Here is a 14,073-nt window from a genome sequence, read left to right on the forward strand (position 1 = left end):
ATAGTGGAGGTTGTAAGGTAATGGATGCTATACAAATAAAAACCTCTTCCTAAAAAGCTGATCATCTATATGAGGGAGGGAGGGTGGGTAAGGGAAGGCAACAAAAACAACTTGGGTGACTTGCTTGTAGTCATCTAGCTTGGTAGCAGCAAGGAAAGAAGGAACATCCTAGGTCTTTCAAACCTATCTGATGTGCAGGGCTCTGGATCCCACTTTCCTGTTTCATGTCCCCATTATGTCTTTCCTATGTTACTGACATGAAAGAAGCAGATATGCTTGCTGCCCAAAAGCAGAGGCCAAGGGCTGAGCAGGGAACAAAGTATGAACTCCTCCTGTTAAGGCTAATTAGTCTGGGTATCATTTCTGTCAGCTTTTAGTGGTCCATGCAGAGCTTTATTTGCAAGTGTTTTTCAAAGGCCGCCTATGCACCTGTAAACTTTTCCAAACCCCAAAATACACCTTCAGATATGCCTGTAGCCTTTAAACCATGCCTGGTGAGAGCATCACTCTGGCAATATTCATGCAGGTGGCTGGGAGATACAGGGAGTGTAAAAATAACTTTAATGACTTATCTGGGACATCAGGGTTAATTCTGGTAGTGTTACAAATGTTCTTTTCCTCTCTAATAAAGGATGTGTTGGGGAATGTTGTTTAAAAATTCATAGAAATCCTGTTTAAATAACACAGTCAGTTGGGTTGATGCAGTATTTATTCAGATGCTGAACAGCTTACCCTTCCTTCCCCTCGACTCATCATCCAGGTGGGAGGGAGCTCCGCTCAGTACATTGCTTCTGAAACCACAACTCTCATTCTCCTTCACAGTGAGCCCTGGTCCACAGGGAGGCTTTAAGTGACTCCCATTGACTTTAGTGAGAACTTTGTGTCAGAATAAATCATGGACCAGAGCCACTTTATGTCACTTCAGCTGCGAGAAAGAACCTTATTGTCAGCTTAAGACTGAGAATATTAAGGGAGTAGTTTCACATTGGTAAATACTGATTTACAGTACTGCCATCCCTCCCTTCCCCTCATCCTTGCTCTGTGCCACTGTGAACCCATCTTCTAACATCTGCCAGTGCAGCTGTTTGCATGGCTTCTCTCTGGGTGGGAGTGGAAGCTGAACCTGGGCTCAGAAGCAGAGGTGGTGGTTTGGTTTTTGCCAAGTTATTTTTAAGGTGGGTGAGTTCCTTTATCACAGGCATAGAGCAGCCACATCTGCATTTGTGCTGACAGAGCTGAGGTTAATGGTGTGTACTGGGATTGCCACCAAGAATTTGTCTTGTGAAACCACAGCCTTGTGCCAGGAGGGAAGGGAATGCCAACACAGAACCAGCACCTGGCATAATGAGCCTTAGTGTGAACAGAAACTAGACCCGTAGATACCACACCAACACACCAACAACAGACATGCCTCCAATGAGCAGTTTAAATTTCCTTCCTTTTTTTTTTTTTTTTTCCTTTTCCTTTTCTTGAATTAATGCACAGAAAGAGCTAAAAAAAGTGGGAACCTCGCTGTACTGTCAAGTGGAGGAACCAGGAGCTCTCACTGTTTGGATGCTCCTTGTTTCTCCAGTACCTTGGGAATGGCTGATGTTTGCCAGGACAATGAGAAACTTGTTATGAAAGGAGGAGGACTCGGGAGGGTGGCAGTGGCTGTGGGCTGCTGCTATTCTGCTCTCAGGAGGAGCACATTGCCTGCTTTATTTCTGCACCCCTTTCTGGCATTACAAAAGTGTGTTACAAATTTTACAGAGGAAGGAGAGAAAGGAAGAAAAAGGGAAAGGGCCCAGGTATGCTGGCCTAGGGCTCTGCAGTCCTGTTTGTCCTCTGATACTCTTCCAGCTCCGACTTCCTGTCCATGGCAAGTTGCAGCTCCTGCTTGATGATTTCAATCTGCTTCTCCAGCTCTGTAAGCTCTTGCATCACTGAGGTCCTAGCAATATTGAGGGACTCTGCTTTCCCGTTGGTTGTTAAAGAAGCCGGAGACTCTCTCCTCACCTGTGCCAGGGGGATGTCTTGGTGCTGCCGGACTGTCACCTCATTTTGCCCTTCATCAGTGCAGATATATTTTTTCCGGTGACAGTTGCCCAGATTGGCTGTGTTCCACACAGCATGCTGGCTGTTCCCTATGTGGGACCTGAACAGAGATGTGAGAGTTAATACGAAATCAGGTGTGTGTATGCAACCCTCCTCTGGAGTCATCCTACTCGAAAAACATGCTGTGCTGTTACAAACTACATAGAAATCTTATTCCTTTATCCTTGGAATTATTTTTCTTGAGAACGTAAATGGTCAATTTTTTGTGATTAAACCATAGCAGAGACTACAACAGAATCCTAAAATTCATCTTCCCCCTTAACATTTTTTTGATTAGTTACAAAATTACAGTCCTCTCAACTCCAGCTCAGGAAAATGTGAATACTCCACCAAAGCTTTCTGAAAGCTTTTGTGGTTGCAATGTCCTAAGTTTATTACAGTGTTAGTCCTTTCTGTGTTAGTACTCTCTACTAGCTTGGGCATTTGCTTCTGTGGAGGGGGAAAGAGGCTGCCTTAAGTTGGTGTGGAGAGCTGAAGGGGAAAGTGTGCCATTTGGACTTGTAAGTCGTGTTGACTTGCTTGCACTTTGGGGGATGGACATGATGATGTGGTGTATCCAAACCTTACAGGTACGGACAGGAACCTCCTGAGAAAACAAATTTGGAGTTTTTGTGTTGTGGGATAAGTTCCCGTTTGGGAACTTCTTCAAATGCTTCTGTGTTTTCCTGTGGAAAAGTCAGTTTAAAATATTTTGATTCCTAAGAATATTTTCTGTCTTAGGAACTTCACTCTGCAGCCCTCCAAAATCAAGGCGTTTCCCAGGGTTTCTTCCCAAATACAGAAGCACCTGTGGACTCTGTTCTCAAACTGGAACGTAGGGAAGCGGAGTTTGTTGTAGGAGAGGAGCCTGGCTTTCCTACCTGCTTTACCTTTTGGCTAGGTCTGTGTACTTTCATGATAATTATAAATAATCTGAGGTTGAAACTCTGAAGTAGTTGCTCTTAAAACTGCTCCATCATAGAGGTCTTCTGTGGGTATCCTTGGACAAAATGCCTATTAGTGTGACCTACTAACTGGCAGGCTAAGGAAGATAATTAACATTTCAGGACTGGGATAGCTGAAAACAGTTGGTTTCAGGAGGAGTCTGGAGATGGGAGTAGATACTTTTCTCACCTTCCTGCAGAGAGGGAAGTTGGAAAGTGGAAATGTCTTTAGAGAAGGTGGTGATCAGGAGCGTTCTCAAAAAAATGAGATGGCAGAGAGGGAGAAAGGGAGGCTTTAGACAGGAATGCCAGCTCCAGCCTGGGTCATGCTGCAGAGGGCACAGGGAACCCCAGTGGGGAGGTGTGTGTACTGTTTTTAATTTTTGTGTAGATCAGCCAATTTCTCATATTTCAAAATAAAAGACAGGAAGACTCTCAAGTCTTGTGCTAAACTGGATGTGTGTTTTGTGATACAATTATGTTAATCCCTGGAAGAGATGAAAACACGCACCTCAACCACATTGCAGACAGGGAATAGAATTAGCTTGGGCAAGTGGCACCTGGCAAAGCATTCCCAGGGCCAAGAGCAGGTGGCCACCACAGTGCATTTCCACACAGACAGCAGTCTAGAGAAAAAAAGGCCACCTAGCAAAGAGCAGACCTACAGACAAAGGGCTGTGGTACCTGAAGATGTCTCCCTGCTGTGTAGTTCTCCGGAGCCCATGGTCCCCATGGTCCTGGGCAGCCAGTGTTACAACTTGTTTTGGAGCAGAAGTGCATGTCTCAGAGAAGCTGCAGCCCTTTGTTTTGTAAATATTTCTGAATTTCATATAATTAATCCATAATTTTCGATACATTTTTCCTTCCTCTCGCCAATCAAAACACAGTTTTTTGATAAAGTGTTAGTAACTGACATAGCTGCTGCTGGCAGTAGTGCTTTTGTGTGGGGATTTGGGCAGGTGGTTTTAACAAAGGCCAGAGTCCACAATTAACAGTTCAGTTTCATCAAATAAATAAAACCTTTTACAATTTGGCTACTGGTGCTGAGCAGCTCCAAGTTTTTGGAAAGTCATGGCCTGAAAAAACGTGGATTTTCTTCTGTGAGGAAAGTAGCAGTAGCATAATACAAATTCTTCCCACCTCTTTTATATATCTTAGTGCTTTTAATAATTCCACAGTCCCCAGCAGGAGTAGAAGAAAGTGTAGTAGTACAATTGATTTTAGAGCCATGGGTTGTACCTTGCCACATCAGTGTTCATGACAAGCTGGGCACCATGCTGCTAGGTGTCTTGAGTTAAATTCAATATAATTCTGTCCAAACAGCAGCTCAGACCAGGAGAAGAGCAAGTATGGTGGGTGGCTGTGCGCGCACACACACATGGGCTGGATGCTGTGTAGGCAGAAGGTTTTGGGCAGCAGCACATCTTCACTCTCAATGTTAAAAGAACATTTGTGTGATTCTTTTTCTAAGCCATTCTCTGTGGGGCTTGTGGTCATCTCCTTGTGTTACAGAAGTTTTGCACTGCTCAGTATCTGACACATAATACAGCTGGTGCTTTTTGTATCATCGAAGATACAGAGTGCCCCCTCTTCTGGAAGACTCTTCCTGCAGCTACGTTAGTGTCTCAGGTTGTGGGAGCGTAAATGCTACCACCTAGTGAGGAGGGTGTAGGAGGAGGAAATGTTTTGCACCAGTCAGCTCCTGGTACTCCTGTTCAAAGATCAAAAGTGAGGAGCTGCTGTGTGCAAGCCGGTGCCGCAGTGTGGGTTTTCTGGGGGCAAGAAGGTGAAAGAATGACCAGAGGAAAGCAACTGCATGCACTTTTATATACCTCTTTGTATATATGCATTCTAGAAGCTGATGTAGTGTGAACTAACTTTAGAATAGAATTAAAGAATAACCATTATAATGTTCGTTAACCACTGTAACAATTGTAGATATCATGTACCGCCATATGTTACTCTTCTAGCTTTGGTGTCTGTTCTGTTATCCTTTGTTTAGGCACCTGCCTATCTGCTGACCTATGTTAAAACTTTAGCACTACGCTCCAGTAGGAAAGCACAGATAAGGGTAAAAGAAACAATTAAGCAAGAAAAGCAGATAGCCAGCAAGGGCATAAATTACCTCAGACTGATAAGAACACTGCAAATGTGTAAGACCATCACATAATGAGCAAGAGGTGAAAAGTACACCATGAGGAAGACCTACGGCCTTCCTCTTAGAGACCACTGCCCACATCTCGGAGACCCCTGCCCACAATTCTTGGAAGAATTTGCGCAAGCGTGAAGGACTGATAAGCTAATTAACATACGAAGCGAGGGTAGGTGGGATTAGATAATGAATATGGATATTAGTTGAATAATCATTATTTCATTGTATAAATATGGAATGATTAGCAACCTTAAACATGCACGTTAGGCGGAAGGATCCCCCGTGCATCCAGGGCTGCCAATAAAGGATACTTAGTCACTAAGAAATTTTGGCTTCATTCTTTAAATCAAAGCTTACTTCTTACATTTGCTGTCATTAGTGCAGGAATAACAAACTAAACACAACATACATTTACACCTGTGGGTTTCAGTCATGCCACGTATTTAGCAACAGCCTGGAAGACTCAGACACACATAGTCTGTGGCTGAAATGTATGTGTAGAAAAGCAATACTGCTGCCTGTGTCCTTAAAAAGTGCACTAATAATTTTGAGCTACTGAGCAAATACAGAGTTCTAATAAAATGCCTTGTGTTCCCGGTAGCTCTAGATAAGATGGTCTTCAGAAGACAGGCTGTGAAAGCAAGGCAAGGTTACCTACTTTTTTTCTCCAACAGGAGCTGTTTGAGACAGAGGTTTCTGAAAGGACTGCATTTTCCTCTTCTCAGCGTTCTTATTTCTCATTCTGAAAAATAAGAAAGCTGAAAAAGTTTCTAACTTTTTTCATACTTCCTGATCTCTCATTGACTCTGAAGCTATCTCACAGGGCCCTAGTTATCTGCCAGTGCTTTAGTATGTGAGTAATTAATTACCTGAAAACAAGGGCAGTGGACTTAACTGCAAAGCCATTATTTAGAATGGGGGTGCTTTTATTAGCTGTATGCAAAATCATGAAATAAAAAGATATAAAATTTAATACTTTCTATTGGAAACAATGAATTAATTTCTGCCTCCCTCCCATGTCTATTCTGTCTCGTTTCCTATTATTTTTGGGGTGCAATAGAACTCATAAGTAGATATCCAGACAGAACATTTAATTTCAAAGCATTTTTTGTAGTTTGTGCTTTAAGGCATGCAAAACTTCCTACCTCTTTTCTACTCGTTTTGTCTTAGACTGGTGTTTGTCTTCAATAAATGAACTGTTAAGAGCACGATGTAATCTCTGGATGGAAAAGAAGAAAATAAATTAGTAAAAGGAAGATTAAGAATAGCTTCATAAATAGGTAAACGATTTGGGTTTTGTGTGATGGACTTGAGCATAAATTATTTTGCACATTCAAGGATATAAGGAACGTCTGTGCTTTGTCATTACAACAGATTTATTTTCATGTGTTTTCCTAAGGAAGGGCAATCTGAAAGGTTGATGAATAGCTTGCAAACAATCCTTGGTGTTGAAATTCCTCAGAAAAAAAGTGGATCTTGGTAAACTTCCTTACTTTCTAAAAGATCTCTTTTGTTGTGTTGCTTTAAAGCCTAGAATCTCTTCCTTTTTGTGTCTTTTGCTGCAAAGTAACCTCTTTCTTTACAGCAAACACAGCAATTTTCTTCCATTATTTTCCCTAGAATAATGAAGGAGGTTACCCAGCACTTCCTGCATGCATCAAAAGTTTGGGGACCTGTGCAGTGACATAAAGCATTCTGGTTAGCTGGTTCAGGGCAACAATATTGTTGCTTCTGGTGTCCAAAAGAGCTGTAAGGTTCAAGTGCAAATGGAAAGGTCCCTTCTGTAGGCTTTGCAGTTGTGAATATTTGAACTGCTTCCTCTGTGCTTCTCATTCCCTCATTAAGTAAGCCTCTTCAAATTCCAGAAGCTGCTGTCACACCTCAAATGCCAGTCATCAGTGCTCTTACAACCTTTATACCTTATTCTTGTCCAGGCTTTCATAATCAGCCACATGACTTTCACAGGGTTCCTTCAGAATACGTACCTGACTTGTATGGAGCCAGTACTTCATCTTGGATTTCTTCTTGATTCGTGGTAGGACCAGTCTGTACACAATGTGTTCCCCAATGGTAGTGAGAATGGACAAACCGAACCCAATGCACAACATCACAAAGAGCCCAGAAAAATGCTTGATGCCCATTTGCAGTGTCTGTGAAAAAAATCAAAAGGGGAAGTCGACGGAGTAGGCTGTTAGTGTTATTTTAACAGATGCTTCTGTTTTCTCATTTGGAATGTGGTGAAATACTGTGGAATAGTCTGGATATGGTTTATGACAAAGCCTTTCTGTGCTGCAGAAAGCTCAGCGTTCAGTCAGACAAAGGACCTGTGTTGGGAATGAGAATCAGACAACGATCAGGGAATTTTTTTCCTTGTGTTGTTTCTCTAATGAGATTAAGTGTTGAACATGTACAAGAATCCAGTATTTGTGGTGTCTTTGCATTTGTAAAAGCAAATACTGCTGGACAGAATACAGTCAATGAACTGTTGAGCAAGTCCTTCATCAGCAGTGAGCTAAGACCACTTTTTCTGGGTCTTTTTTGTATTTTCTGGGATTTGATCATTAACTTCCCCTTTTTGTGCTTTACCCTTGTTGAAGGGTCATGGAGAAAATGTTTTGAAGTAGCAGCACAAACATGGCACCTCTCTACTCCCTACATTAACAGGACTGAAACTGCATTTGTTAGGATCCCGGACTGCAGTGACGAAAACCAGGAACACTCTCACCTCGCTCTGCCAACCCCCCCTTTTCGTGTAAGGCAGGAAGCCTTTACTTGAGTCTCTTATTGGTACTAATCATGTCTGAAGGCCAACCCGCCAGGTGCAGCAGCAATCTGTACCACAAACACCTGCACTTCAATGGGTGGGTCCAGTTTGCATGTTATGTATAACCTTAGTACCTTTATTCTCATGCCTTCATAACTCGGTTATGAGTTACCAATAACTAAAATCTTTTGCTTATAGTTACTGCCCACAGACTACTTGGAAGTATTACCAAGAATACAAGTTCTGCTTCTGCCTATTAAAGAATGCTATTCCCCAAGTCAGAAAAAAAAGAAGAAAATTTCTTGGCTAGGTTGTGCATCAGGAGATGATACCTGATATGCTATCAGGCTGGATAATGAACCTGTGTGTTCCTTCACCGTGCTGTTTGACGGGTGCGTGGTGGTGGGGATTGTGCTTTGTGTGTTGTTATGACTATAGCTGTGTTGGATTTAGTTGAAAGATAAATCACAGAATGTTTGAAAAATCTTGTTATGAAGTCATTTTAAGCCAAAGAGTTGATTAGTGATGAGTCCATTGAAGCTGGAGGCTTGAAAGTCCCTTTGTGTACTTTGGTTGGGCGATGGTGAGCAGTATTTCTCTCTTTAAGTTTTCTTATTTGGTTTCCATTCTTTAAAACACAATATGAGCTAGCATATCACAGATTTTTAACAAGAACAGAGCTTCAGACATCTAGCAGAGTGAGAACTTTTGCATGTGGCACTGACAATGAACTCTTATTTTGGGGGTTCTCTGCTGAGATCAACCTGCTTGCCCTGAAGCACACTGAGCAGAATTTTTGGGAAAAGAATTTTAAAACCAGTGAATAAACACTTCAAGTGAGGGTGTTGAAGGGTATAATGGGGGTGTAAAAGTAATTTCTAAAGAAACTTACTGCAGCCTGGAAAGGAAAGTGGGAAACCACCATAGAGTGATTCTGGGTAGCAGGGTGTCAAAAGTCTTGGCACAAGGGTTTTCTGATGCTGAGAGTGCATCAGTTCAACCTAAAAGCAAAATTTTCCTCTCAGCATTTGAATTTCTTTTTGGCAAGAACCTATTGTCCCATACTTTGTCCTTCCAGTTAGGGGAAAGGAGGGTGACACAAAAATCACAGGTGATAATGCTGTAAACTGCTCAAAAAATGAAGTGTTTTGACTGGAGCTCTGTGTTACTTGGTCTGTTTCTTTTAATTAGCAGTGAAGCCCTACTTCTAGCCCAGGTTGCATAAAAGCAGAATGACACCCCAAGTCTGACCTTATTCTCAGAGTTCTTTAGAGCCAAGACCTCGGTATGGCCCATCACTGAATTCAGCACATATAAGTACCTGTAAGAAGCAGAAAGACTGCTGTCCATACTAGCTGAACATACTAGCTAAATATGCTTTTGCTAATTCTCCAAGAAGCATTAATACAAATCGCTTGCTTCCCAAAAAGGATGTCCAAAGGCAAGTATGCAAAAACTTCCTTAGAGATTTAGAGTTAAGGGTAAATATAAGAATAAATTGACTGAGAAATAGAATAATAATTAAAAAGGAATAGATTTGCTGAGTCATCTGAAGAACACACCTATCTATATATGCTACCATGCTACTCCTGTTTGGCATCACACATAGTAACAAGTCTATGGGTGGGCATTGCCATGAACTCCCTCAGCAGCAGGAACCTGTGAATCAGCTGGGTGGAGGTCCTTTTGCTTAGCGGCTACTTAGGAATTAATGCAGAAGTCCCCAAAGGCAGGGGAGATCAGTAAGGAGGCCTGATATGCTAGTGTTAGGTTGCTGTATGGTAGGGAACATACATATGGCTCTGAGAATAGGAACTAGGTTTAAAAGAGTACAATAAAACTCGAGCCATTCAAAATAATAATTAAAAAAAGACACAGTGGCAATTGCAGTGGGGATTCCTGCATGTGTGAGATTTCTCCCCCAGGCTGAGGTCAGTGTTTGATGCCACTCCAGTACTGCTGCAGAGAGAACACTTAGCCAGCTCCTTACATGAAAAATAACTCCCTTGTCTTCAGTAAAGCTGCTCTGATTTATGCTGATGATGGTCTGGCTCACTGTCCTGTCAGCTCTGCAGAATCATTTTCTACCTTCCCTAGAAACAGATGAAAGAAATTCCAGCACTGGCATCTCAGAACTGTTTTTCACTTGTAATGGATAGCTTTTGAGATTGTCCCAAACAAGACATCTTTACCTAGGAAAAGAAATGCCAAAACAAAGCATCAATAATATTTCATCTAGCAATAAAGAAGATAAGGCCTCAAAAGAGCTGCCTGATAAAGACTGCACAGTGGAGGGAAATTTTCAATACTAAATCAAGTGGGAAAACAAAGTAGGGGAGAAATAATTAGCACAGTGTATCTTACAGTGTATGGAGTGATCATTTGTAGCAATATCAGCACATTTACATACCATTGTAAAAAGGCAATTTATCAGCTGTTCATAATTACTGGAGACAAATGTTAAGTAGCAAAGGAAACCATCTAAGAGGCATCTCTCATTTCATAGCTTCATGCTGATCAGTATCAGAGCAGCAAGCTCTACTACTTATTTTGTAGTTTGTGTATGTATTTGTAGGTGCATATATAGGATATATTTGGAAGGAACAGCAATAAACTGGATTCTCTGTATCACTGCTTTCCTCTCCTCTGAAGCAGTTGGGGTCAGATGTGTGTGTTATGTCTTTGCTGGTAATGGAAAACCAATCCATAACTTTCTCTGTTATAACTGCAGTATCTTCTTTTCTTCCCTGCACACACAGCCCCCCTCCCCACCCCCACCCCCACCCCCCACCCCCGCCCCCACCCCCCCACCCCCGCTTTCTTTTTTTAAGGCATAAAAGCCCATAGTGTGGTGTATTCTCTATTAACCCAGGACAAAAATACAGTCCTTGCTTCAACTTTGTAATCCTAAATTCAGGAGGTAATTTAGGGGGAAGGAACTCAATTCTGCCCACGTTGTGATTCCGAAACAATAAGCAACCACAGACAATCCTGTGATGATTACAGCTAATGGGTGCTAAGCACTACACTGGCAACAGCCTCTAAGTTATTTGCCACTTGCAAATTGGGAAATCAGCATTTTCTGAAAACCAAAAATACAAGAAGTGCTTTTCAGATATCCTTGGAGAGACTTTCCTGATTTATTGACCCATTTCTGCAATTGCTACCTATACACTTCTTGTTGTCTCCTCTCGTTATATGATTTTTTGGGGGCTCTGAATAGAAGGAAGGGGATGCAGACAACAGAGTGCGATATTTGCATTCTTTCTGAAGGGGGAAGTAGAGACAAAACCCAACACTCTGATTTCATTATTGGATTTCATGCTTTACTTTCTGCTATAAGAGACTGTAAATGCTTTACTCTCCCTGGTTGTACTAACAGTGAATAAGCCATCAAATACACCTATGGTCCAGCTTTGACTAATTTGAAGGCTCTGAAGATTTTTGTGGATACTTTGCAGGTTGGCAGCACAGCACAGGTATTGCTGCTACACACTGCTGAACTCAAACACTAAATAGGGATATCATGTGTGTATTAAGCTATAATAATAAGCTATCCTTTTTGATAACATTTTTCCCACAGGGATTTCAAAAATCTTTGCTGAGATCAAAAAGTTAAATTTTGCAGCACCTCTGTGAAGATGGGATTTCTTCCAGCTATACCAGGGATAAATGGATATGAAGGGCTGGTTTTGAAACTCATTTGGGCTTCTCAGTAGGTTTGCAAAATCCTATTCATGCTGATGCTTGTATTTAGATAACTAAGTAGTATTAAAACCTGTGCCTCTTTCCAGATTATGGCATTTCTTGTAGCTGCAGAGACACTGTTATTTATTTATTATATGTTTGTATTACTTTCTGTGCTATCAAAGAAGTAGCACTGAAGTAATATAAGTTTAGCCTTTTCAGGGAGATTATCCTTAGCAAAGACTGGTGACTGTAGCTTTAATGTTTCAAATGCCAGATTTTAAGATACTGTAAATCATTGTCTTACATTAGCAAAACAAGTTCCTTTCTCCTCTTGCTGTGAGGACTTTTGCACAGATCTGGAAAAAGTAAGTCTTTTTCTTTCAACTTAGCCATTTTCCAAGCCCTGTCTTTAGTAGGAGGAAAAAACAATACTTGTCATCTGAATTAGGTGCTGAGGAAATGTCCGCTTCTGTGATACCACAGACTGGTGAATTGGGAATAACAACTTTGTCTCCTCAAATAGTGAACTTCCCGAACTTCCCCCCCACCCCCCCCTCATTTTGACAGGTGAATCTAAATATGTTACTCATTTACAGGACACTCAAAACATGGTTCCCCTGGCTCTGTTGTCCAGGAGGGACCTTTCTCTTTCATACCATCTTCAGAAACCATGGTGTGCCAGCTAATCTCCGAAACACCCTGTCCTGATCATTACTGCCTGCTCTGAACAGTCAAAACCACGGCTAACTGACAGGCAACTTGGCTGTTCAGGCTATCCACTCTGCCTGCTGTCATAGTGCCTTAGTTCCTTCCATAGCTGTTTTGCTATCATGAGCAGAAAGTTGCAAAGCTGCCAATTCACTGTATTTTGGTTCCCAAAAATGCCACAGAAAGAATTTGCAGTCTCTCCCGAGCTTGGGTGGAGCTAATGTGCTGGAGGGGAAAGGCCTCGGAGTCTGGCTCCTGCTGAACTGGCCTTAGTAAGAATATCAGTAGTGTAGAGGAAAGGCTAATTGTTTTGTGTGCAAATTGAAAATGAATGACACTGATTGTGTACACTGTGCAAATATAACTCTGCCAGCCCCACTCCCCTCCTGCACCACGCCCTGCTCTAAGTAGGGACTTAGCAAATTTACCACAAAGAAATTCCTTTGAAACTAAAGTATGATAATTTTAAATGAAGAGTGCTCAAGTGGTATCACTAGCGACTAGCAATCAGCGTGAACAGCCACTGCTACCAGCAATTACTTGTGATAGAGAAGGTAAAATGCAATTCACTGCAGCCATTCATCCCAAGTTTCAGTTAGCTGCATCCCCTGTGAACGATCCCATGGGTGCTGGCCAGAGTAAGATGCCTGGGCAAGTGCTTTTGCTGAGGAGGTTCATACAAAACAATGGAGTGAAGCCCTACTGACCTCTGCACTTTCAAACTCATCTTTGCTTGGTTTCTTAGCTTGAGGAGTCACTGCAAATTTTCCAGCCCGAGTGTGAATCATGCCTTTCCAAGACAACTGTTTTGAAATACAATTTAGGATGAGCAAAGTGCTGCCAGATAGAGAGATGGAAGGAGCTAGCAGTGAGTTCTGCCACAGGAAGTATGATTTCCCAGTGTAAGATTAGAAAAAAATGATGACTAGGAAGATGAATCCCAAAACAAATATAAAGAAAAAACTAACCTTGGTGGGCAGCAATGGCAGGTGGATAAGAATCAGGTACAGCCTAAAGAGGTAATGACAATAGATATTTCACCCATTTAAGGACTATACCGATCGATATTTCACCTACATATATTCCCATTCTTGGGTCATTAATCTTGGTAACCAGGTGCAGAGTGTCACAGACCAAATTTATCAAAAAGACATAGAAAGATACAAAGCCTTACTCTAGGTATCAAAAGTGTCTAGTTTAGTGTATAATCCATGTGAATAACTACCCACTTAGAAGCTAAATTATCTTGTTTCTGTGTTGAACATTGCCCACACTTCAGTGAAGCCGTTCAATGTTACTGTGACCGACTGCAGGGAGTTAAGTAACAGGTTTCTGGGCTGTACAGGAGTAAAGGCTACAAACTGACATAAAGATAAGACCAAGAATTCCCATCTTCTTTATGTAACAAAGAAAGGGGAAAGCTATGCTTTAGAGAGTATCCACTGCTTGGCCCCCTTAGTTTAGTAAATTTGTCCCAGCTGTGATACTGCAAGTTCCAAAATCTGCAAGTTCTTGGCTGAGAGGAGGGAATGAAGAGGAAGGGATGCTCATGGGAGATGCAGTGGAAGTACAAGGATTCCAGAAAAGGAAGATCTGGAATTGCCAGTGCTTACCCCACAACAGCACAGAATTAAAAGTGGTCTTTTATTTCTGCTCACTCCTTCTGATTGCATAAAGCCTTTGAGTACATGAGGATCTGTTCAAAGACAAAGTCTTTCAGTGACTGGTTTAAGAGTCCT

The 14,073-nt window shown here is 41.8% G+C and overlaps 1 protein-coding gene across 2 annotated transcripts in view; it reads right to left on the bottom strand.

The window, feature by feature from the left end:
* Nucleotides 1–73: 73 nt before the first annotated feature.
* Nucleotides 74–14,073, bottom strand: part of GRIN3A (glutamate ionotropic receptor NMDA type subunit 3A) — a 72,875-nt gene continuing 58,875 nt past the window's right edge. Inside the window, exons 7-10 of one of the 2 annotated variants that reach the window (XM_080370986.1) lie at nt 7,158–7,322; nt 6,318–6,391; nt 5,831–5,914; nt 74–2,137 (exon numbers count right to left, since the gene is read on the bottom strand). In XM_080370986.1, coding sequence (XP_080227112.1) covers nt 1,801–2,137; nt 5,831–5,914; nt 6,318–6,391; nt 7,158–7,322 — 660 coding nt within the window. In that variant the 3' untranslated portion in view covers nt 74–1,800. The remainder of the gene's footprint in view (nt 2,138–5,830; nt 5,915–6,317; nt 6,392–7,157; nt 7,323–14,073) is intronic. The other variant, XM_080370987.1, reaches the window with a different exon arrangement.

This window comes from Falco punctatus (assembly GCF_963210335.1).
Source record: "Falco punctatus genome assembly, chromosome: Z".
Classification (NCBI taxonomy): domain Eukaryota; kingdom Metazoa; phylum Chordata; class Aves; order Falconiformes; family Falconidae; genus Falco; species Falco punctatus.